This window comes from Schistocerca nitens, chromosome 8, assembly GCF_023898315.1.
Source record: "Schistocerca nitens isolate TAMUIC-IGC-003100 chromosome 8, iqSchNite1.1, whole genome shotgun sequence".
Taxonomy (NCBI): Eukaryota; Metazoa; Arthropoda; class Insecta; order Orthoptera; family Acrididae; genus Schistocerca; species Schistocerca nitens.
Genome location: NC_064621.1, coordinates 102,568,239 through 102,592,429, shown reverse-complemented (window position 1 = coordinate 102,592,429; position 24,191 = coordinate 102,568,239). Strand labels below are relative to the sequence as shown.

Here is a 24,191-nt window from a genome sequence, read left to right as displayed (position 1 = left end):
TCTTTCAGCTTCTTTGTCCTTAACGTAATGTAGAAATAGGCTTTGACGTCGGTGCTATCGCGAATCTACACTATGTGATCAAAATTATCCGGCCACCTGTCTGAAAACGACTTACAAGTTCGTGGCGCCCTCCATTGGTAATGCTGGAATTCAGTATGGTGTGGGCTCACCCTTAGCCTTGATGACAGCTTCCACTCTGACAGGCATACGTTCAATCAGGCGCAGGATGGTTTCTTGGGGAATGGCAGCCAATTCGTCACGAAGTGCTGCACTGAGGAGAGGTATCGATGTCGGTAGTTGAGGCCTGGCACGAAGTCGGCGTTCCAAAACATCCCAAAGGGGTTCTGTAGGATTCAGGTCAGGACTCTGTGCAGGCCAGTCCATTACAGGGATGTTATTGTGTAACCATTCCGCCACAGGCCGTGCATTATGAACAGATGCTCGATCACGTTAAAAGATGCAATCGCAATCCCCGAATTGCTCTTCAACAGTGGAAAGCAAGAAGGCGCTTAAAACATCAATGTAGGCCTGTGCTGTGATAGTGCCACGCAAAACAACAAGGGATGCAAGCTCCCTCCATGAAAAACACGACCGCACCATAATATCACCGCCTCCGAATTCTACTGTGGGCACTACACACGCCGGCAGATGACATTCACCGGGCATTCGCCATACCCACATCCTGCCATGGGATCGACACGTTGTGTACCGTGATTCACCACTCCACACAACGTTTTCCCACTGTTCAGTCGGTCAATGTTTACGCTCCTTAAACAAAGCGAGGAGTCGTTTGGCATTTACCGGCGTGATGTGTGGCTTATGGGCAGCTACTCGACAATGAACTCCAAGTTTTCTCATCTCCCGCCTAACTGTCATAATACTTGCAGTGGATCCTGATGTAGTTTGGAATTCCTGTTTGATGGTCTTGATAGACATCTGCCTATTACACATTACGACCCTCTTCAACTGTCGGCGCTCTCTGTCAGTCAACAGACGAGGTCGGCCTGTACGCTTTTGTACTGTAAGTGTCCCTTCACGTTTCCACTCCATTATCACATCGGAAACAGTGGACCTAGGGACGTTTAGGAGTGTGGAAAGCTCGCGTACGGATGTATGACACAAGTGACACCCAATCACCTGACCACGTTCGAAGTCCGTGAGTTCCGCGGAGCGCCCCATTCTGCTCTCTCACGATGTCTAATGACTACTGAGGGTGCTGACATGGAGTACCTGGCAGTAGGTGGCAGCACAATGCACCTAACATGAAAACGTATTTTTTGAGGCTGTCCGGATACTTTTGATCACATAGTGTGTTTAAATGATTCTTCGTGGAAATGTGATGCATCTCATCTGCCTTACTTCCGTGAGTTACTGAGATGAGATGAGACACCTACAAGTCTCACACTACGCTTCCTTATCCGTACGATCTTTCTTGACAAAATAACACTCTTTTGTGAAATCATACGAAAAGTGACATTTTCTCTTTCCATCCTCAGGTATTTTCACATGATACGTTTATTAAATGAGAATAACACTTTAGTCATCGAAGTACACGTTACTATGCACTTCACGCCGAGTATAGCCGCAGTAAACACTTTCTGGAGAAGTCGAGTATTTTCTCGAATGATGGCTCTATATGTAGGACGTGCTTTCATCGTCGATACAGGATACGCAGCATGCAACGCCATCTGTGAGATGACCTTTAACATAAACTTGTTGACATAAATTAAACAAATTAGGCTGCATTTACTTGTTGCGCTAACAGATGGCGTTAATTCAGTACTTGAGACAAGCTTGCAACAGTATTTTGCAGAATCGGGACAAAATTAGGGTGTTATCGGGATGTCCGGACATGAAGGTCCATAACGATGACAGTCCCGATATATCGAGGTGGTTTGAAATCCTATTCCAAGAAAACGAACGCTTGTTTATTTGATTACTGGTACACTGAAAACGTAGTGACCTTTGCTTTTGAGGATTGAAGAATATACTAAATGACACACAAATTATACACAACAGAGTATTTTGATCAAGGAAAAACAGTCGAAAACATCGCATCATTCTTCATCATTAGAATGCCAATTTATCATTTGAGGGAGCTTACATGGAATTAATGTCTCATTTCTCATATTCTCCTGACTTATCTACCGCCGAACGGCTGCTTTTTATCCCCTTATTTTAAATAAACACACCGATTTTCATCATCCCACAAAGCTTTTGGGTACTTTCAAACCTGTGTTTTTGAGGTATCGACACTAGAATTGAAAATAAAATGTTATCGGTTCTAACGCATATAAAAGGCATCAGTTTTAAAGGCGAATACTTTTTTTAATACTAAAACTCTAAAATGCATCCCCAGAACACCAGCATAGTACCCAACGAACATTGAAAGTCGTCTCAGGTACCACTCAGCGATCAAATTTGTGATTAAGTCCAACCATCATCCCCTTACGGTTGCCGACAAAAGCCTCCTTTGCGGTTCGGAACATCTTCCGAAAATCCCGCTGAATCTCGCCCTCGCAGTTAATCAAACATAAATTGTAGTCTCCGCATTGAAATCGGAATCGAATAATTACCCCTGCTACAAGTCACCTTTCTTTCTTTCACTTTTGCCATAGTCCCGCAGCGGTCACAGGGTCGGCGTGGTTACAACGGATGTGGCAATGTTAGTTTTAGGGATGGCCAGATGCCTTTCCTGCCGCCACCCAGTACCCCCCCCCCCCCAAGCACGGAATCAGTGTACCCCAATTGTCTGCGTCCAGTGTAAATCGTGAAATAGTGCGGACGTCTTTCAAATGTCTGCGACACGTGTAACTAAGGGGGAACGTGGGGACCAGCGCAGTATTTACCTAGCGGGATGTGGAAAACCGCCTAAAAACCACATCTAGGCTGGCCGACACACCGGCCCACGTCGTTAATCCGGGGGCGGCGCGCCTACCCGAGTCCAGATAGCAGCGCGTCACCGCTCTCGGCTACCCTGGCGGTTCACCACCCAGTTCTAGCAACTTAAATAATGTAATACGGAGAGTACGGCGCACACACGTGCTGCTACACTGCCACCCTCCCCTTGACAGTTGGCCATAAATAGTCAACCTGTTTCGCACTTGTCCACCTGCCGGGCAAAAACGGTTGTCAGGAGACGTTTCATATTTGCCTGGCGCCACCCCACTGCGCAATCGGCTGCCGGTGACGGCAAATCGAAGCGATTAATGGAATAGTAGCTGCGGGGCATTTGATGTTTTTATCTGTAGTCTCCAATGCATCTGTGTTATTCGTGTGAAATTGTGCGTCTTGTTGTTACCTGTTTTTATCATGTTGGTTGCTAAAACATTTTTAATTCCAACATTACTTAAAACGAAAGTAATCGAACCAGATCCAGTTGAACTAGAACTAATTGGTCCCTTGAAGCAAATGCCAAATCGACGTACCTACCTTTGCAGAGGGATAATTCCGTCCTTACGGCGCTTTTGATTACGATGAAGTAATGAAATTCCAGCTGAAAGGTTTTACAAATAGTTTATGAAATTAAAAAAAAAAATCGTAGTAAATGCAAGTGTGGGTACTTATCCCAGCACGTTCGATGGACACCATTCAGCACAGGGTAGCCACTACCACACATTACAGTCCCGTCGCCAAGATTTCTTAGTGACATTTTGCACGTCTCCCGCTGTCCCAGACCACTCCAAAACCTCATTACTAAATTTATTCGATTTATAAACTAAATATTTAAAGCTCGTTCTTAACCGTTGTTTTTCATTTAATATTTTTGTCTATTAAAATATAATACACTACTGGCCATTAAAACTGCTACACCAAGAAAAAATGCAGATGATTAACGGGTATTCATTGGACAAATATATTATACTAGAACTGAAATGTAGGGTTTCGCAAGGATCAGATGAAGGGTAGAGCCACGGGTCGTAACACATCTGAAATGTAACGTCCAATGTTCAAAGTGCGAACAAGAGGTGACCGAGACGTGTAACCAGTGGCACCCCGTACCATCACACCGGGTGATCGCCAGTAGAGCGATGACGAATACACGCCTCCAATGTGCGTTCACCGCGATGTCGCCAAACACGAATGCGACCATCATGATGCTGTAAACACAACCTGGATTCATCCAAAAAAAAATGACATTTTGCCACTTGTGCACCCAGGTTCGTGGTTGAGTACACCATCGCAGGCGCTCCTGTCTGTGATGCAGCGTCAAGGGTAACCGCAGCCACGGTCTCCGAGCGGATTGTTCATGTTGCTGCAAACGTCGTCGAACTGTTCGTGCAGATAGTTTTTGTCTTGTAAACGTCCCCATCTGTTGCCTCAGGGATCGAGACGTGGCTGGATAATCCGTTACAGCCATGCGGATAAGATGCCTGTCATCTTGACTGCTAGTGATACGAGGCCATTGGGATCCAGCACGGCGTTCCGTATTACCCTACTGAACCCACCGATTCCATATTCTGCTAACAGTCATTGGATCTCAACCAACACGAGCAGCAATGTCGCGATACGATAAACCGCAATCGCGACCTTTATCAAAGTCGGAAACGTGATGGTACGCATTCCTCCTCCTTACACGAGGCATCACAACAACGTTTCACCAGGCAACGCCGGTCAACTGATATTTGTGTATGAGAAATCGGTTGGAAACTTTCCTCATGTCAGCATGTTGTAGGTGTCGCCACCAGCGCCAACCTTGTGTGAATGCTCTGAAAAACTAATCATTTGCATATCACAGCATCTTCTTCCTGTCGGTTAAATTTCGTGTCTGTAGCACGTCATCTTCATGGTGTAGCAATTTTAATGGCCAGTGGTGTACATACGTCTTGGTTGTTAAATAACTTTCAAAGACATAATACAACATAATATTAAAGTTATTTGAAAAAGGAACAGAAGTAACAATAAAGTTTAAATTTTTCATTTCCCCTGTGTGCGACTGCCAACATGTGCATAGGTTTGATACAGTCTGTGAAATAAGTGTTGCGGCTTTGGATTGAATCTTTTTATTCGTACATGCAGTTTGTCAAACGTTTGTATATTCGTCCTGAAATAGTTGAAAAATTGATCACCATTATTTCTCAAGTTCTCAAAAAAGTGTAAAGAATGTCCCAAGATGGCATCTACTCATGTTGACTGGACGACGACACTGCATCCTATTCCTTCTTTTCTTCAGGCGACTGTAAAAGAACGATCATGCGTATAATTTACTGCGAATCATTTGTACGGGTGGCATCCGTGTTGACGTGAAAAGCACACAAGTGTCAAACGACCCTAAGGCAATGGCTAAGTGAACAGTGAGGCAACGCGTCACTCCTATTACTAGTATGATTAACCCAACTAATAGTAAGCAGTGTGCATAGACAAAAGTAGTTCTCCAGACATCACTTGTCAATGATAATTTTACTCTGCTTATAGCATGATAACAGTTCGTTAGAAGAATTAACAGTGATGCGAATTTCCCATATGTTGCCCTTCCATGGGTGGGCTCACTGTTAACTGAATAGTCCTTACGTTAGATATTAAGTTTTAGCGAAAGAATTTAGCTGTGGTCGACGGAGCAGTGCATTCTTTTTAACTGATGATCTTACTTGAGGTAAGGAAATTTGACTCTTTGAGATAACAAACATTGTAAGAGCTGAGTTGCGAGTTTTATGACGTCAATTCACCTCGCATTCTGATGGCTCGAAAAGAACAACTGAAATGGTTGTGAGTTTCGTTCTTCGTCCTTACCTCTTTCCAACGGCAACGACAGTAAATTGACATAGGAACTCAGTTAAATGAAAATTATCAGTGTTTCTCTGTATCTTTCAAATTCAAAAGCAAATTGACATGTTGTTTGTATAACACCCAGTATTCAATTTCTTATGGTTTTATTTCTAGGCGCTACAGTCTGGAACCGCGCGACCACTACGGTCGCAGGTTCGAATCCTGCCTCGGGCATGGATGTGTGTGATGTCCTTAGGTTAGTTAGGTTTAATTAGTTCTAAGTTCTAGGGAACTGATGACCTCAGAAGTTAAGTCCCATATTGGTCAGAGCCATTTGAGCCATTTTTTTTTTAATTTATTTCTGAAATGACACTTCGGTGCTGTCAAACTCCACAGCGAGAGTCTTAGCGAAAACAGCTGCTAAAATGAGCTTCGAATGACAAGTATTGCTTGGAATCTGACTTGCACGACTGAAAATACACACAGATGGTTCTTATCGTTTGGCTCTTCAGCTGGGCTTAGTATGGCACCAGTGCAGATCTAGAGCATTGCTGTTATTGATGCCTCTTTCATTTCTTGGTCTAAAACGATGCAACTCTGTCGATTTTACCGCCCGGCGTCACCGAGCAAAATAATAGGAAGTCAGTTCTGTTCAGGAAAGCCACAAGAGTTACAAAAATTGTGGTTGAAACGTTACGAAACTAAACAGTCATCGTTCAAGAATGTTGTAGGCGCCGGCGATGACAGTTGTCTGAGACAGCGTGGAGTTTAATATAAGACATTCATGCTCAATGGCAGCAAATAAATGACGTGCGGTGGATGTGAACATCGTTCCTTTCTGTCGGCCTTCGCGGAAGCCATAGAGGAATCTATCATTAGGACTGCCATTCATGGAATTCCTTTTCAGTCACTGCCACTTAACATGTTTCATAACAAGATTACATGTTCATGCTCTTCTTAAGTTACTTCAGTTGCATTTTAGATCCCACACAAAACGCAAAGTACAACGCACCTTCATATCGTATAACAAAAGTACAAATATTGGTTTTCTGGGGACTTCAAGTTTTAATATACACATTCACTTAATCTGTGCTACGGCCGCAGCTGCTCATTTCGAAGTGTTTATTCGTTGTTGGAAAGGTTTTAATGTACCAGGTCAGGTGCGAAATGCTATCAAATTTTGTCTATGTCCCTCGAGTTTAATTCAAGAAAAGAATATTTTGATTGTTACAAAGGTTCAGGTATAAGACTAATTTGCTGAAGTACTAGAAAGATGCTTAGGTCGTCGTTTCATCACAATTAGCACGACATATGATTGGAAAAAAAAACGTGAAGCTAGATGTAGTTCTTTTACTACGAACACAAGCAATATATCAACTACTCAGAAAAAAATATTGATAACGAAGCAACCAATCACAACAGCTATCTATGTACGCTGGCTAACAATTTTCAATACCCTACTTGTATGATCAGTCAATAGGACTACCGCTGAGAACACCTTCTTTACTTGTAAATGTGATAGTGGATCTGATCTTCGCCATCAAAGAATAAATTACAGGTAGATGCTCAATGTTTATCTCCTAATAGGCATGAAAATACTATAGATGACAGTGATAATATACGACGTGAGCGGAACATTGATCAGTCTTTCATTCATTCTTTTCATTTATTTTATTTTTCATTTATTGGTTTCAAACATCTTTTGCTTTACACTATGCAAGATGAGAGGACAAACCACACTTTGCCTTTAGAAATACACAAGTGGTCTAAAACGAACAATGTACAGTGTACGTTTACGTGTGCTTTCTTATCAAATATCGATCGTCGCCATTTTTCATTACGCAACAACTTTTTCTTAAGTTTTGGTGCGTCGTAAGCTTTATTACGGCAAATAAATCAGAAATTTCATTGCAAAAGGTATTCAATTTTGTCGCATCCTGTAAGCAGGGCATCGACCGCGTTGGCGCGTCGGTAGCTGGGCAGGGAGTGGTAGTTGGGTGGTCGACAGCACCAATACACAGCTTAGCTCGCTGTTGTGTGGCCGGGACTGGCTGGTGATTCGCCGTCTATTGGTGTACAATTTGCCGACCAATCATTGGGAAAGTGCTGTCGAAAATATCCAATGTAAGTTCACAAATTATCTGAGTTCTCTGGTGAAGCTGTGTACGTAGAGGTGTCGCCGAAATTTGATTTTTCTGTGGATTTTTGCGTGGAATTTGGTCATACATTGCCCCGTTTGCATGAAACAAGATGGGAGGCCATATTTGTTATGTGTAATTTTGCTCAGGATGCGCGTTTCAATTCATGTTCTACATTATGGAATATTTTTGTGTTGAGTGCAATTTTGGTATTTTTTTAAATTTTGCTGTGTGCGATATGATGGCGCGATCATTATACGAAAGTCGGAATTACGGCTGTGGTGAAATTCGTAGCATAAGGCGCTTCTCGCCTTTATGCCCGAGTCCTGGAAAAGTAAAACGCTACTACGAACTTTCCGAATGTTTGAGGTAATTTAATCTATAACTGCTTAGTTGTCACCAGTGATGATTATTTTAATTACATAAGCTATTTAAAAGAACTTTTATGAGAGATGACATAACCTCACTTTTTTACTGCATTTTGTTGCAGATAGCGACGTCGTTAATATTGCAGCTGAAAGCTTGCAATGGAACAACAGCTAGGAGATGGCCAAGTTACTGTTATGCAGGCCGTGCCTGCAGGTGCAGCGGGACAACAAGTTCAGGTATTAGTTTTGTGTTGAAGATTCTTTGTTTTGATGTATGTGTAGATATCGGTCATATAGCTTACAAATCGTCTTATCTTTTTAAAGGTTGTACAGGTTAACCAAGCAGGACAAGTAATACAAGGTTCTAATGGGCAACAGATTATGGTTCATGCAGTTCCACAGAGCCCACAAACCATTCAAGTGGCAACACAGGGTGGACAGACATTGCAGCCAATTCAAGTTTTACCAGTTTCCAGCTTACAGGTAATATTCCCATTTTTAGTTCACAAATATGTTTCACATTCAGAAGAACTTTTATTAGTCTATGTTACCAGTAAGATGTTGTAATGGATACATTTTGCTTTTGGGGTAGCTGTCAAAAATCATTAACACATAAAAGTGGAACATTTCTTGAATATTTTAGTGTATAGTTGCTAGTTTTCAGTCTGATATAGTAGTGAACATGGTATGTAAACAAATAAATGGAATTAATTAGAAAACTTATTTTTATGATTGAAACTATTCCATGCACCTGTATAAGCTTATAAATTATGCAGAGGAGTTTTGTAATTTAGTCTAGATGATACAACTGATTGGATTTCCTTATTTTTTGCCACAGGATATGGCCCTCATGTGCATATTTTTTATAGTAGGCCTAATTTCTATTCATAGCTGCTGTTTTAATCATAATTCTATCCATTTGCTAAGTTTTTTTACAGTGTGTCTTTTTGCCAAATAGCTTATACCTCCTGTTGATTAAAAATTAGCATTTTGCACAGTAACACACAATCTATAGTCTATTTTAAAGCTGAGGAATAGTGAGATAATGATAGTTTTTTGAATTGTTGAACAAGTCACTGATCTGCTTTACAAATAGGTTTATGCTTTTGTACTAGTGGAACTGTGTAATATTTCCTCCAGTCGTATAATTTAATTTTCGTTAAGTACCACTTTTTAAGTATTGTCTTAATAAATGCTGTTGACATGAAGAAAGTTATACTTTGATGTACAAATTGTGTACTTCATATATCGTAACTTTCCCAAGCACCTGAAATACTCTTACACCCTATACTTATTCCATTTTTTCAAATATTGTTTTTATGCATGTATGTTTGAAATTTGTAGGGTGGTGCAGGACAACAAATTGTCATACAGCAGCCACAACAGGCACAGATCATTCAGACTTCAGATGGACAAACTTTTATTTATCAACCAGTGCAGATTGATGGTGGCGTTCAACAAACAACTCAGCCAACTGGTGAGTTTAAGTTAAATGTCAATTGAAACGACACTTCAACCTGTCAGTAGTATACTATGGCAATTTTATCACTTTATCAACGTGTGAGTCTGTTGTAAATAAATTAGGCATTGCAATGGCTATTAAATACTACATATCATCCAGTAGTATGATTTATTGAACATACTGTCATCACTTTGAGTCATGGATATGAATTTATAGAAGTTGATAAAAGTTTGGGGCAATAGAAATTGAGGCCTTAATTACTTCTGCGTGTCACTTCTACTTTTGTAGTTATTTGGTACAACCACATGTGGTATCAACACTGTGTAGAAAGCAGTTCACTCTGTGTACTGCACATCTGCCTGTGGTGGTCCATGTGCAGGGAGAAGCTTGCTTTGTCAGCTCCGTGTACTCCTTTCTGATAGCAGAGTTCTTAAAAAAATTTAACACCTGTGCTCCCTCAGTGAATTCCGAAAGAGGTAGTGTGTGCATGGATTGGATTTTTTTTATGTCCATTGACCAGTGAGACAACATGTTCGATGTGAACTGATTCCTCCTGTTCATGGCAAATGATAAGTAATGTCTTACGTCAATGAGCATGAGTACGTAGTAAAGAGGCTGTAGCCTTGAAACTAGTTGTGACTAAATAAATAGTTATACAAAAGTTTTGGAAGAGTTATTTCCTAAAATATCAGCTGTAGTCATGTAGCAAGCTCTTGTGAAGAAAAAAAAAGGATTATTATGGAATAGCCTACTTAATGTTATTTTGTTTGTTTATGGTTTCCATGAACTGCTTAAGGTAAATTCTGGGATAATACCTTTGAAAAGGAATGGATCACTTTCCATCCATATTACATCTGACAGCTTTTGATATTTATAGGATATTAAACCATAATCTTCCTTTCTTACACTCTTTCCCTAAGCAAATTGAAATTAGCAAGATTTTGTTCTCATAAGAGCTGTTTCTTGCATTGGGATAGACTGATTTTATATCTCCATTCAGCCTTTGATATGTAGGTTGTTGTGCTTCACAAACATGCTCAAGACATATGCATTAATGGTTCCATTTGGAAAGGCTGAATTCTGAAGATGAAGATGTACGGAAGTAATGTAACTTGCCCACAAGATATAAGTAATGTTGATCTTTCTGTTGCAATTCATCAAATACTAGTACTTTTGTGTATAGGTGCCCACCTATTAGCTGTCTTGTTTCATGTTTTGTGTATATGTAATACTTTGGGATCAGGAGGAATGCTCAGCAAGAGTCAGCTTTGGCCAGTGATGTAATTTTAATGTCTGGTCCCACATCACCTTTCTGATAGCAATGGCAACAAGGGGGGAGGGGGAGGGGACTGTTTGTGGTGACAGATTATTGTGTAGCTTTGCCCAAGGTCAAGGTTAAGTTGGGAAGTGACAGTTTGGTTGTGAGTTGGAGAAGACAACAAATGTGATACTAAAATCATGGTTGAGGTGACACTCATCTGTAGCTTATCCCGTTAGAAAAAAAAATCGCCAATAACATCATATTATTTGCCATATTGTTTACGGCATTAGTCACTGGTCAAAGCCGATGACTCATACCAAACTTTCCTCAGAATCTATGTACTGCACAACTAAACTGTAAGACTGGGTAATCGCTAAGTTCATGGAAGGAACATCACCAACTTTATTTTAACCAGTCTGTTGCTCACAAGGGCATGTTCAAGGCCTCCATTTATTTTCAGGCAAACACACAATTCTGTGTGGTGAAATGTGTCTTCCATTTTATAGTCTGAGTCTGCTGTTTGTAGGAAACATGCTCCCAATCAAATTTTTTGTTGAACTCTTTGCTGAAAGATCTGTTAGATTTTGTTATAGAGTGATTCTTTATTTGTAAATCGCTATGGATAGCAGCATTGTGCAGGTGAATACTTGCAGGTTGACTGCATTAGAGTGGGTGTCACACAAGTTTTCGTCGATAAATGTCTAAAACGTGTTCTCTCTCCACACATATGATCAGCACACAAGTATTATGGAAATGCTTCTGATGCTCTTTCTGTAAGTCACTATTGTGGAAAATTACAGAAATGGTATTTGAGGCTGACTGCAAATAGATTCTACTGCCACATTTAGTGTAAGAACCATGAAGATAAGGTGAGAGAATGCAGAGCTTTTATCGATGTTTATAGGTGGTTGTTTTTCCTTCAGTAGGTCTGTTAGTGGAACAGAAAAGGAAATGCTACTAGTACCCCCCGCCCTCCGCCCGTCGTGCACTGTAAGGTTCTTGCGGAGTATGTACATAGATGCAGTGCGCTTAACTATGAATTGCAGCACCAACTTTACTCAGCATTATTCTAAAACATTGCACATATTGGTTGACACTTTTCTCTAGCTTCTCATTACAGTTGGGAAGGAAATTCAAAATTTCGGAAGTACACTAATTATCAATGACAAATATAACCTGAAGAAAGGGTGATGTTTGCACTCTGGTTATTAGCATCTAGAGGTAGTCACATTAATGATTGTTTCGCATTTAAATAGCTGCTACATGTTGGGTAGTTTCTGATATCTGCAGTGACACGTGAGGCATTTCAAGGATTTTGTTTAAGTACGTAGAAGATCGGTGGCACAAGTCTATGACGGGGCAGTTGACCAGGCTACGGGTAGTTCTTTGCCGTATTATAGGAGGCGGAGGGTAGTGGGCCGATAAGCCCTGCCACCTTTTTTGCCTGAGATAAATTCTTGGCATAAGGAACAATAATGATTAATGAAATTACGTATTACCTGTCACATGGGCTAGTTGATAAAATCTGCGGGTCAACAGAAGTGTCAGATTCCATCTGTCTGCTTTGACCCATGGTTTAAGGGTGTTATGGTGTGTGATGTCATTAAGGTGCGGAGTTTGAGTCGGTTGTGTTTGTAGATGTCGTCTTGTTGTGTTTGATGGCACTGTGTGTGTGGTGTTGTGGTTTCGGTCTTGTTTTTCGTATTGTAGGTGTTGGTTCCTTCGTATCAATAGCTGTGGTTGAGCTGTATAAGTCAAGGGAAGTGTCAGATTCCAGTAGATTTTATTTTATTTTTATTATTTTCGTTTTTTTATGTGTTTTGGGTCATGGTGTGTTCTTTTTACTGTTATATTTAGCTTGTCCCCTCCCTGAAACCCCCCAGTTCCTGCGGTCGTCCCGTTAGTTTGATTGTATTTTAGGAGGGAGATGTTATTGTCTTATTTATACGTATTGTCGTGTTAGTTGCCGTGTGTATATAGTGACATCATTGGCACCATATTAGAGATGCTTCCGTAATCCCAAATCTGCTTATGTAGCTTGTTAGAGGGAAGATAGCATTGTCCCAGGTAAATTATTTTTATGTATTGTCAATAAAAGTTTGTAACATAGCAGTGATAACATCAGGCACGTAATTAGAGCTATCATGATTATAATCAATGAAAGTGATAGTCTTTCATATATTTTAATTTTAATCGTCTTAAATACATACACTTGAATATGTATTAAAAATTGTTGTAAATAGTTTTGGTATAAAAGAGATAACTCACCAGATAGTAAAGATGTTGCGTCCTCAAGAGACAGGTACAGGAGAATGAAAACATTATATTTATGTGTGCCTTTTGCAACTCAGTGCCTCTGCCAGTCATATTCACACTTGTTTACTTTCAATAAAACTGCCATTGTCTTTAATTTTTTAATGAAAAGAAACACAGAGCTTTTGATTACTTGCTCAGTTCTCATCCGATGTGATCATGTAATGAGTTTCTTTCTCATGGTCCCAGTTAGATCTTTGAGTGCTTTCGCAATTTTCTACTAATCCTATTTCTTTCCCTTTGACATTTACGCCATGGATCTCTTGGATCCCAGAAGCACCATTGATATTTATATTCTTCAGCCAGCATAACTACATTCTCTTCAGAAATTTCCATTGTTCACCCAACTCGGTGTCCAACAGCAGAAGTAAAAAAGATGGCAGACAAAATCTTTCTGTACTACTAGTGCCGAATCAGAGAGGATATGAACTTCCTTTGATGATTTGCTAAAAAGCCAAAAACCAACGGAACACTAGCAGATGTGAACTGAACACAACTGAATCCAAGATTGCATGCATTTATCTACTGCTTAAACCAGCGAGTTCTCATTCACGTGTGTTCACACCTGTGTACACCAGGCTTTAAATTACTGTAGACTGTTAGTTCCTTATTTCTAGAGTCGTCGTGAATTTTTGCCACTATTGTCCACAGAATTCTTTGCCATTCATGTGCTAAAACTTACTAACAGTTGATATTACCATTTCAGTTATGTAATTATTGGCTGGTCTTGAATGTATGTTTCATTTCATATCAAGGTAAACAGGGGAAGTGTTAGTCACAGTTTGCTTTCATTTCTGTTAGGAATGAAATATTGTAAATATGCCAACAGTGATCAACTTGAATGGAAATCTGGTGCAGCTGGCAGGAGGCACAGGCCCTGCTGCTGTAACAGCAGCAGCTCCAGCCCCGGTTGTCACAGCAGCAACGCAACAGCAGATCAACACCGCAAGTGCCAGCCCTGCTGCCACAGCTGTTCCCCAGGCTGTGGGTGTCAATGGGAGTAATATTGTAATGGTCAGTATCACTTCATTTTCTTGTATGTTAACTTTGGAGTAGGTAGAAGCTTTTGGTATTAAACACTCTTACTTACAGAAAGTGATGTATCTGGAGAGGTGCTGGCAGAAATGGAAAGGGGCATAGGCACCAATCTCATAGGCAGATTAGAGCATAGACAAGCTTAAGAGTAGGTGAACAAATTTCATTGAGATTTTGAGATGGCTAAGCTTAAGGGAACAATGCCAAGGAGAATTCATGATATAGGGAACATGTATGACTGGTAAAAGTCTAGAATGGGACTAGTGGTGTGCTTAAGTGTTCTGTACAGGAATGTTGCCATGAGGTATGATGGGAACAGAAGAAAGAGTTTCAGCCGTTCCGTTATGCAGCCAATGCGAGAGCAGCAGGCAGGTATGTTCAAAGTATTGTACTCGGAAGAAAGGGTGAAGCATTGCTGTAAATGAAGATTATAAATTGAATTGCTCCTTGGTAGAGTTGCATCTATTTAAACTGTGCTAGTAACTACAAACCAAAGCCCATGTCACCACTTCTGATATATTTAAAAAGACACTAAAATATTTCTCTGTTCCGTGTTTGTGTGCAGTCGATCTGCATAAGCACAGTTAGTGGATCATTATTTTTTAATTAAATCATGGAAGAAGGTATGTGGATCAATGTTTATTAATAAAAGGAATGTCCAACTCTATTATGAATGAACATTGGTCCACCTCACCTACTTTCTCCCATGATTGAATTGAAAAACATTGATCCACTTAAAGTGGCAGCTTTCGTTTCACTTCCAGAGGATTCCATCCACACAAACCTTTGATTCTCATTTCACCATCACATTTGATACATTTTCATGCCTCTGCAATTCATCCATGAGACATGCACCAACAGACGACATCACAGTGCAGAACTAACCACTTAAATCAGTCCACTTTATGGCAACTGCTGCTGTAATCACAAAGTATTTCTCTAAAAACTCACTTATACACCAAAAAATAGCAGACAAAACAATGGCTTCAATTTTGGCACTAGAAATACATTGCTTCTGTTCTCTCCTCTCATTGATTATGTTGGAGATTCATCGTATTCCTACACAAAACTGATGCACTGCCAATCTATGAGCAATAGGGATAAGCACCACTGTGAATGCCGCTGGCTGTGATGTAGACTTCAGTTTGTTTGATTAAACGTTAGGTGTATTACACAAGGAGCAAAAAGCCCAAATGTGTATCTAAATGAAGTTATATTGAGGCAGTAAAATAAACAAATGAAGCAATGCCAGATATAACTTGAGCGGGAGAAGTGATGAGAGTAAGGGGAATTCTAGACTGTGTTTTGGGGGAAAGAATGTGAGGAAATGACGAAGGCTGGTGTCAGGTTTTGTGAAATGTATGAAGATTTTTGGGATGATTTTGCACTGGGAAATATGCTCAAAAGGGATTGGATAAAATTACACATTTGATAAGGGAGAGCTGTGTGCAAGAAGATACATACAGTGTGTAACTGTTTTGGGTAAATATTGACATACTAATTGTGACTGTAAAGGGGTGGATTGCAAGGTGGCTTTGTGAACTACTTTGTTGCTGTCCATGATTCAGTTCTCGGGATGTGCTTTTTCTTCCCAAGGGTGCAGATTTATTGTGGGTGCTTGCATAAGGAAGTTGTTTTATTACACAATTTTATTTTTCCTTCCAAAATGTCTGTTTTGAGAATTTCCTTCATCGACTCTCATTGGGTGTGATGCTCAGGTATCTTAAGTATTGCACACTTGTTACTGTAGTTTTTTTTGGGTGTACCATAATGAGTGAGAGAGAACACGGAATACAAGCTTTAAATCAGTATAAATATGAGAACAAGAATCTATCATGTGGTGGTGTGGAAAATAGTATTAACTCAACCCTGTTGTGCAGGTGTGACCACTATTGAGTAAATTGTTAAAACTGTTAATCATTTATGGTTACGTATTTGTAGTAAGTGGAAGATTTAAAACTAATTATGATTTTCTTGCCTCATTAAATGCCACTTTTTGTCTTTGGTCACGGCATGGACCTGGTCTGGGTTCAGTTCGCAGTCCAACCCTTCCTTTGAATGTCAGGAAGTACTAATCAGTTAACATACACCTTTGGAGAGTGGGCTTCATTCAACTGAAGAATCACTGCCAAGAATTTCAGTCAAAACATCGAAAATTTCCTTATGCTTTGTCATTCAGCCTGTGGTGCTGTGCTGGTGGACCAACTTGACACTCATAACAGTACTTCAGTGGTATAATAATAATAATAATAATAATAATAATAATAAAGAGGCCTGACAGTTTATGTAGGCATGGGTGGTTGCTCCGCATGTCCACAGAAACTAATTGTGTGAGGTTCAGTCGTAATTTCTTTAACTTGCCAGGTGCCTGAATGAGGGGTTCTCAGAGCAGATAAATGAATAGTATAGCCCCCACAGCACCAGCAAGTCTTCGTCAATCAGAACTTAAGGCTGTTTACTTCATTGTACAAATATTTAGTGAACTGTTTCCTCTTACAGGTTACACATTTAATTTTTAAGACATTGCTACAAGTGCACATAACTGTTTGCTCTAGCAATGGGAGGTACCTTTAGTGTAATCTATTGTCCCTTTTATACCAAAACAACGAATTCGTATCATACTAGTTTTAAGATATAGGTAATTAAATGTTTCACAGAGTCTTCAAAATCAACTGTAGTAATTTAGGAATTTAATTTTCATGTACTATATTGTTAGGATATGAGGTTCATAATCATACGTGCATAATCGTAGCTGCACATTTGTTGTTCTGGTATTACCAAAAAGTACTGTGTTTTTGCATACATACATGAAAGTAAATCACATGTATCTGGTGCCAGTTCTAATTTTATTGTTTTGGAATAAACAAGTTTACCAGCTGCTATCAGAAGCTTTTCCATGTATACCTTGGGAATAGATAAATTTTAAGGTTATTTCACTAAAGACTCCTTCAAATTCTTTCTTTTAGGACACTGAAAAAGTTTGTTTCTTTCATAGTGGAGTAGACAAGCACTGTATGTTGTGATTTTAGGGATGTCTTTCTGGTCAATTTCGAAGCTTAGAAAATAGGTTTACATCATATTGTGGATGATGAAAGACAAGCATTCCTCCTGCAACTCTCAATGATTAGTGCCCATCATTTAGGTGGATTACTGGCACATATTGACATTTCTTCTCTACCTTGGAATGAATAAGAGTCGCACTCCATTTCCACGTGGTCTATTTTTTTAAAAAAAATGAGTGATCAGCTGACCATAAGTTTATGATGAGTTGACTGTAAGTTCAGATAGACCTAGTGATACATATGAACAAAAACATTAAGAGTTCTTCTGCTGATCTTCACATCCATGTGTCATCATCTTCAGTTCTGTAATTTGTGGTAGCGCCATGATATTATCATAGACAGGTGACAATGTCAAGTGATTCTCTTTTACAGAGTCTCATTCCACAAATAAGTGCCGTCTTGATTTCCTAGATTGTATATATTGTTGTTGTTGTTGTTGTGGTCTTCAGTCCTGAGACTGGTTTGATGCAGCTCTCCATGCTACTCTATCCTGTGCAAGCTTCTTCATCTCTCAGTACCTACTGCAGCCTACATCCTTCTGAATCTGCTTAGTGTATTCATCTCTTGGACTCCCTCTACGATTTTTACCCTCCACGCTGCCCTCCAACACTAAATTGGTGATACCTTGATGTCACAGGACATGTCCTACCGACTGATCCCTTCTTCTAGTCAAGTTGTACCACAAGCTCCTCTACTCCCTAATTCTATTCAATACCTCCTCATTAGTTATGTGATCTACCCATCTAATCTTCAGCATTATTCTGTAGCACCACATTTCGAAAGCTTCTATTCTCTTCTTGTCCAAACTATTTATCGTCCACGTTTCACTTCCATACATGGCTACACTCCAAACAAATAATTTCAGAAATGACTTCCTGACATTCAAATCTATACTCGATGTTAACAAATTTATCTTCTTCAGAAACGCTTTCCTTGCCATTGCCAGTCTACATTTTATATCCTCTCTACTTCGACCATCATCAGTTATTTTGCTCCCCAAATAGCAAAACTCCTTTACTACTTTGAGTGTCTCATTTCCTAATCTAATTCCCTCAGCATCACCTGACTTAATTTGATTACATTTCATTATCCTCGTTTTGCTTTTTTGATGTTCATCTTATACCCTCCTTTCAAGACACTGTCGATTCCGTTCAACTGCTCTTCCGAGTCCTTTGCTGTCTGACAGAATTACAATGTCATCGGCGAACCTCAAAGTTTTTATTTCTTCTCCATGGATTTTAATACCTACTCCGAACTTTTCTTATGTTTCCTTTATTGCTTGCTCAATATACAGATTGAATAACATCGGGGATAGGCTACAACCCTGTCTCACTCCCTTCCCAACCGCTGCTTCCCTTTCACGCCCCTCGACTATTATAACTCCCATCTGCTTTCTGTACAAATTGTAAATAGCCTTTTGCTCCCTGTATTTTACCCCTGCCACCTTCAGAATTTGAAAGAGAGTATTCCAGTCAACATTGTCAAATGCTTTCTCTAAGTCTACAAATGCTAGAAACGTAGGTTTGCCTTTCCTTAATCTTTCTTCTAAGATAAGTCGTAGGGTCAGTATTGCCTCACGTGTTCCAACATTTGTACGGAATCCAAACTGATCTTCCCTGAGGTCGGCTTCTACCAGTTTTTCCATTCGTCTGTAAAGAATTTGCGTTGGTATTTTGCAGCTGTGACTTACTAAAGTGATAGATCTGTAATTTTCACATCTGTCGACACCTGCTTTCTTTGGGATTGGAATTATTATATTCTTAAAGTCTGAGGGAATTTCGCCTGTCTCACTTCTTGCTCACCAGATGGTAGAGTTTTGTCAGGACTGGCTCTCCCAAGGCTGTCAGTAGTTCTAATGGAACTTTGTCTACTATGGTGGCCTTGTTTCGCACAGGTCTTTGAGCGCTCTGTCAAACTCTTCACGCAGTATCATATCTCACATTTCATCTTCATCTACATCCTCTTCAATTTCCGTAATATTGTCTTCAAATACATCGCCCTTGTATAGACCCTCTATATACTCCTTCCACCTTTCTGCTTTCCCTTCTTTGCTTAGAACTGGGTTCCCATCAAAGCTCTTGATATTCATGCAAGTGGTTCTCCTGTCTCCAAAGGTCTCTTTAATTTTCCTGTAGGCAGTATCTATCTTACCCCTAGTGAGATAAGCCCCCACATCCTTACATTAGACCTCTAACCATTCCTGCTTAGCTATTTTGCACTTCCTGTCAATATCATTTTTGAGACGTTTGTATTCCTTTTTGCCTGCTTCATTTACTGCATTTTTATATTTTCTCCTTTCATCAATTAAATTCAATATTTCTTCTGTTACCCAAGGGTTTCTACTAGCCCTCGTCTTTTTACCTATTTGATCCTCTGCTGCCTTCACTATTTCATCCCTCAAAGCTACCCATTCTTCTTCTACTGTATTTTTTTCCTCCGTTCCTGTCAATTGTTCGCTTATGCTCTCCCTGAAACTCTGTACAACCTCTGGTTTAGTCAGTTTATCCAGGTCCCATCTCCTTAAATTCCCACCTTTTTGCAGTTTCTTTAGATTTAATGTACAGTTCATAACCAATAGATTGTGGTCAGTGTCCACATCTACCCCTGGAAATGTCTTAAAATTTAAAACCTGGTTCCTAAATCTGTCTTACCATTATATAATCTATCTGATACCTTTTAGTATCTCCAGGGTTCTTCCATGTATACAACCTTCTTTCATAATTCTTGAAGCAAGTGTTAGGTATGATTAAGTTATGCTCTGTGCAAAATTCTACCAGACGGCTTCCTCTTTCATTTCTTAGCCCCAATCCATATTCACCTACTATGTTTCCTTCTCTCCCTTTTCGTAATCTCGGATTCGTCACCCATGACTGTTAAATTTTCGTATCCCTTCATTACCTGAATAATTTCTTTTATCTCATCATACATTTCATCAATTTCATCATCATCTGCAGAGCTAGTTGGCATATAAACTTGTACTACTGTAGTAGTTGTGGGCTTCGTGTCTGTTGGCCACAATAATGCGTTCACTGTACTGTTTGTAGTAGCTTACCCGTACTCCTATTTTTTTATTCATTATTAAGCCTACTCCTGCATTACCCCTATTTGATTTTGTATTTATAACCATGTATTCACCTGACCATAAGTCTTGTTCCTCCTGCCACTGAACTTTACTAATTCCCTCTATATCTAACTTTAACCTATCCATTTCCCTTTTTAAATTTTCTAACCTACCTGTCCGATTAAGGGATCTGACATTCCACGCTCCGATCCGTAGAACGCCAGTTTTATTTCTCCTGATAACGACGTCCTCTTGAGTAGTCCCCGCCCGGAGATCCGAATGGGGGACTATTTTACCTCCGGAAGATTTTACCCATACAGTAAAGCTGCATGCCCTCGGGAAAAATTACGGCTGTAGTTTCCCCTTGCTTTCAGCCGTTCGCAGTACCAGAACAGCAAGGCCATTTTGGTTAGTGTTACAAGGCCAGATCAGTCAGTCATCCAGACTGTTGCCCCTGCAATTACTGAAAAGGCTGCTGCCCCTCTTCAGGAACCACATGTTATATGGTATATGTATGGTATTATATATGGTCAAATTATATATTGCCAGTTTCCTGAGGTATCATATTTGGCTACGCATTCCATTAGAATGCAGATCAAAATATATAGCCACATCATTTGCTTTGTTGTGCTAGCAACTTCTTTGCAAATGTTTGTCATGATGTTACTTAAACAGCTTCTTGTTCTCAGTCAGCAAATTAAATGCTTTACATTTGCAACACAGATGTTTCTTTGGTCTCAAGAATACAAAATTGTGCTTTTGGAATATTTGACATTTTGGAAGAGAGACTGGCTTGCAATTATACTCTTCAAATTTGCTTTACGGTCTGTATATCTTAACATAATATTCTGTGCTGAATCAGTGTATTTTCTTGAAGGCTTCCATTTACAGTAGTGCAGCAGTGGAAAAATACTCAAGATGTTTCACATTTGAATAAATGATGAAATATGATACTTTTGATGAATGTATTCATGTGCTTTGTAATTATCAGTGTTTCCTTATACCTATTGGGAGGTGAAAATGATTAAAACATTCCAGACATTCCTTGTAATGATATTGCACCTTTTGTATTTGAGCTCCTACTTTGCAAAGTGTTAGAATCATTTTGTTTTCTTTATAGGCAATCCTGAGTATTCTTCTTTCAGTCATTTGCGATTTTTCAAAGTAACTACTCATCAAGATGGCAGCAAATAATGTGCTGTCGTTTTCCTGGCTACATTGTCAAAATACATTTTTGTCCAGCAATAATGCTGCGTATAATGAACGGAGCTCTTAATTGTAATTTATGATAAAATATTTGACTAGAAGAAAATTAGTGAGGATACGTAATAAAATATGAGGGTTGGAACTTAAATAGTAGCAACTATTTATTCACAACTGATACAAAAGAGTTAAGTGTTTGTACCTGTTATTGTCCTTCAAAGTAGTCATCAGCATTGTGTTGAACCCATTACCAACTATGTGGAAGGCATAGTATACCATTAGCAGAGCCTGTTCTGTTGATGGTGCAAATGGAGAGTTCTACTGCCTGTCGAATCTCTGGAACAGTTCTGAAGCGAAAGCCATGAAGTGGTTCCTTCATCTTCGGAATCAAATCAAAGTCACAAGGACTTAAGTCGGGGGAATATGGTGGATGGTACAGTACTTCACAGTCCCGTCGACCGAACAGAGCAGCTACAGCTTGTATTGTAAGCGCCTGCGCATTGTTGTGAAAAATGATGGGTGGATTGTGCAGAAAGTGTCGCCGCTTCTTTCGCAAAGCCGGTCACAGGTGATGCTCCAAAAACAAACAGTAATACTGTGCATTGACGGTCTGCTGTGGAGGAACGTAATGCATTGGGATAACACCATCACAGTAGTACACGAGAATCACCATAACTTTAGACCACTCCATTCGCACCAAATTCATAGTTTTTGTGTAAGAGAGACAATATAAAATACACTTAAGACTGGATGCCTTTACTACTCAGAGGGGAAAAAAATACCTTGCCTAAGATTTCATTCTACAGGAAACAGTTAAATCTCAATAATGAACTGGTGTTGCTATCATGGGGGTAGTCACTTCTAAAACTGAGACTTCTCAGAAACTCAAGTTTAACATCATTTGGGTGCAGGAATAGTCATCGTTGAAAACACAGCATGGGTGTTTGAGAAGTTCAGATAACTGGAGATACTGTGTGACAGTACATCACTCTCCCCCATTCACCCCCCCCTTTCCCCCTACACACACACACACACACACACACACACACACACACACACACACACACACACACAATCTTAACCCTTTGGTGGATGTGGGTGTGAGCAACTGTGTGGTGGTATTTACACCACAATTCAGTCTTCACATAATTATCATTTTTAGACAAGTGAGACGGTAAAAACTGAAACTAAACAGCTTGTCATTGTGTTAATTATTTATTTGAAATAAAAATAGTAAAAAAGTTAATTAAAATAATTTATGTAAATAACATCTTCAATCAGAACAAATTTTCCTCTACTGATCATCAGCGTCACAGGAGAAACACACAATTCTGAAGAGAATGTTTCTTGGCAGATGTTGTTTCCACATCTGTTGCACAATGTCTTTGTCCTGACATTTCTGAATTGTCTGCATATGTGACATGTTCCAGGTTTAGGTTCATCATAGACTAGCTCCCCTTTTCTGAACTTTTCTAGAAATATTTGTGTATCTTCTGTAAGTTTCCTTAGTTCAATATTTGTTCCAGATGAGCTACATAGGACTGCTCAGTAGCTTTTTGGAAACATCTGTCATCTATTTTTATTTGGATTTTTGTGGCTAAAGATGGTATTCAAACCGAGTCGTGTGATATCAGGAAGTTGATAGAATAATGTGAGTGGCACCTCTGATCCACAGTATCCATCTCTCCCTTGATTCTGTTATAGTCCAAAGTTACTACAAACTTCACATTTTCAATGTCATTCCACAGTTCCCCCCTCCCCCCCTCCCCCCCTCTTCCCCCCTCCCGCAAAGTGCTGATGGTTGTCAACTATTTCTCCGGTAGATTCTGATCTAGTCCATAGATGGTGTAATAGTTGTCAGTCGTGATATTCCTATTTGTGCTCTCAATAGGATTTATGTCTTTTGATAACATCTTGAGGTTTATTTGATTTTAGGTGTGTCCCAGCTAACTGCTTGCCACAATATACTTCAAAATTTAGGGTGTAACATGTTTTTGCATCACTAATGGTGTATATTTTAAGATCACACATTTCAAACTTATTTGGAATGTATTGTACAAACCCACAAAAGGCCAACAAAAGCATGCAGTATTTCATCAATCGCAACCAATTTGCTGACATGATAGTGAGTATTATGGTTCTATATTGTGAAACAAATACTCGGAGAAGAAAATGCAAACGTTTGTAACTGAAAAGCGGTAGTAAGATAGTCATACCAGTGCTGTCGGATGCCCGCAGTTCACTGCAGTTTGCATGATTTCCCTTTTTGTGCCAGTTAAAAACAATGCCCCAAATAGAGCATGAATTTCTTTTACTGTCGTATTTGTACATCATCAAGCTCGAAAATAGCTACTTTTTCAAATCCATCTGTTGGTATGAGCTACAATGTCTTCTGTCATGTTTTCAGTGATAAACAGATAAAATGCATTTAATGTGCACGTGCATTCTTGGCAGTCCCGTTTGGCCTATGTAAAATGCTGATAAAGTTTGACGCTTATTTTCTGGTGGTTAGGAGGTGGCTAATTCAAATAGTTTCATTGTCTTTTCCAGTATAAAATGTTCAGGTACTTGCTGTGACATCC

At 39.6% G+C, this 24,191-nt stretch overlaps 1 protein-coding gene across 2 annotated transcripts in view; it reads left to right on the top strand.

The window, feature by feature from the left end:
* The first annotated feature begins 7,691 nt into the window (after positions 1-7,691).
* Positions 7,692-24,191, top strand: part of LOC126198909 (nuclear transcription factor Y subunit alpha) — a 36,792-nt gene continuing 20,292 nt past the window's right edge. The window contains exons 1-5 of one of the 2 annotated variants that reach the window (XM_049935537.1): positions 7,692-7,830; positions 8,335-8,449; positions 8,537-8,695; positions 9,557-9,689; positions 14,078-14,262. In XM_049935537.1, the coding sequence (XP_049791494.1) occupies positions 8,372-8,449; positions 8,537-8,695; positions 9,557-9,689; positions 14,078-14,262 (555 nt within the window). In that variant the 5' untranslated portion in view covers positions 7,692-7,830; positions 8,335-8,371. Of the gene's footprint in view, positions 7,831-7,878; positions 8,214-8,334; positions 8,450-8,536; positions 8,696-9,556; positions 9,690-14,077; positions 14,263-24,191 lie in introns of those variants that run through there. The other variant, XM_049935538.1, reaches the window with a different exon arrangement.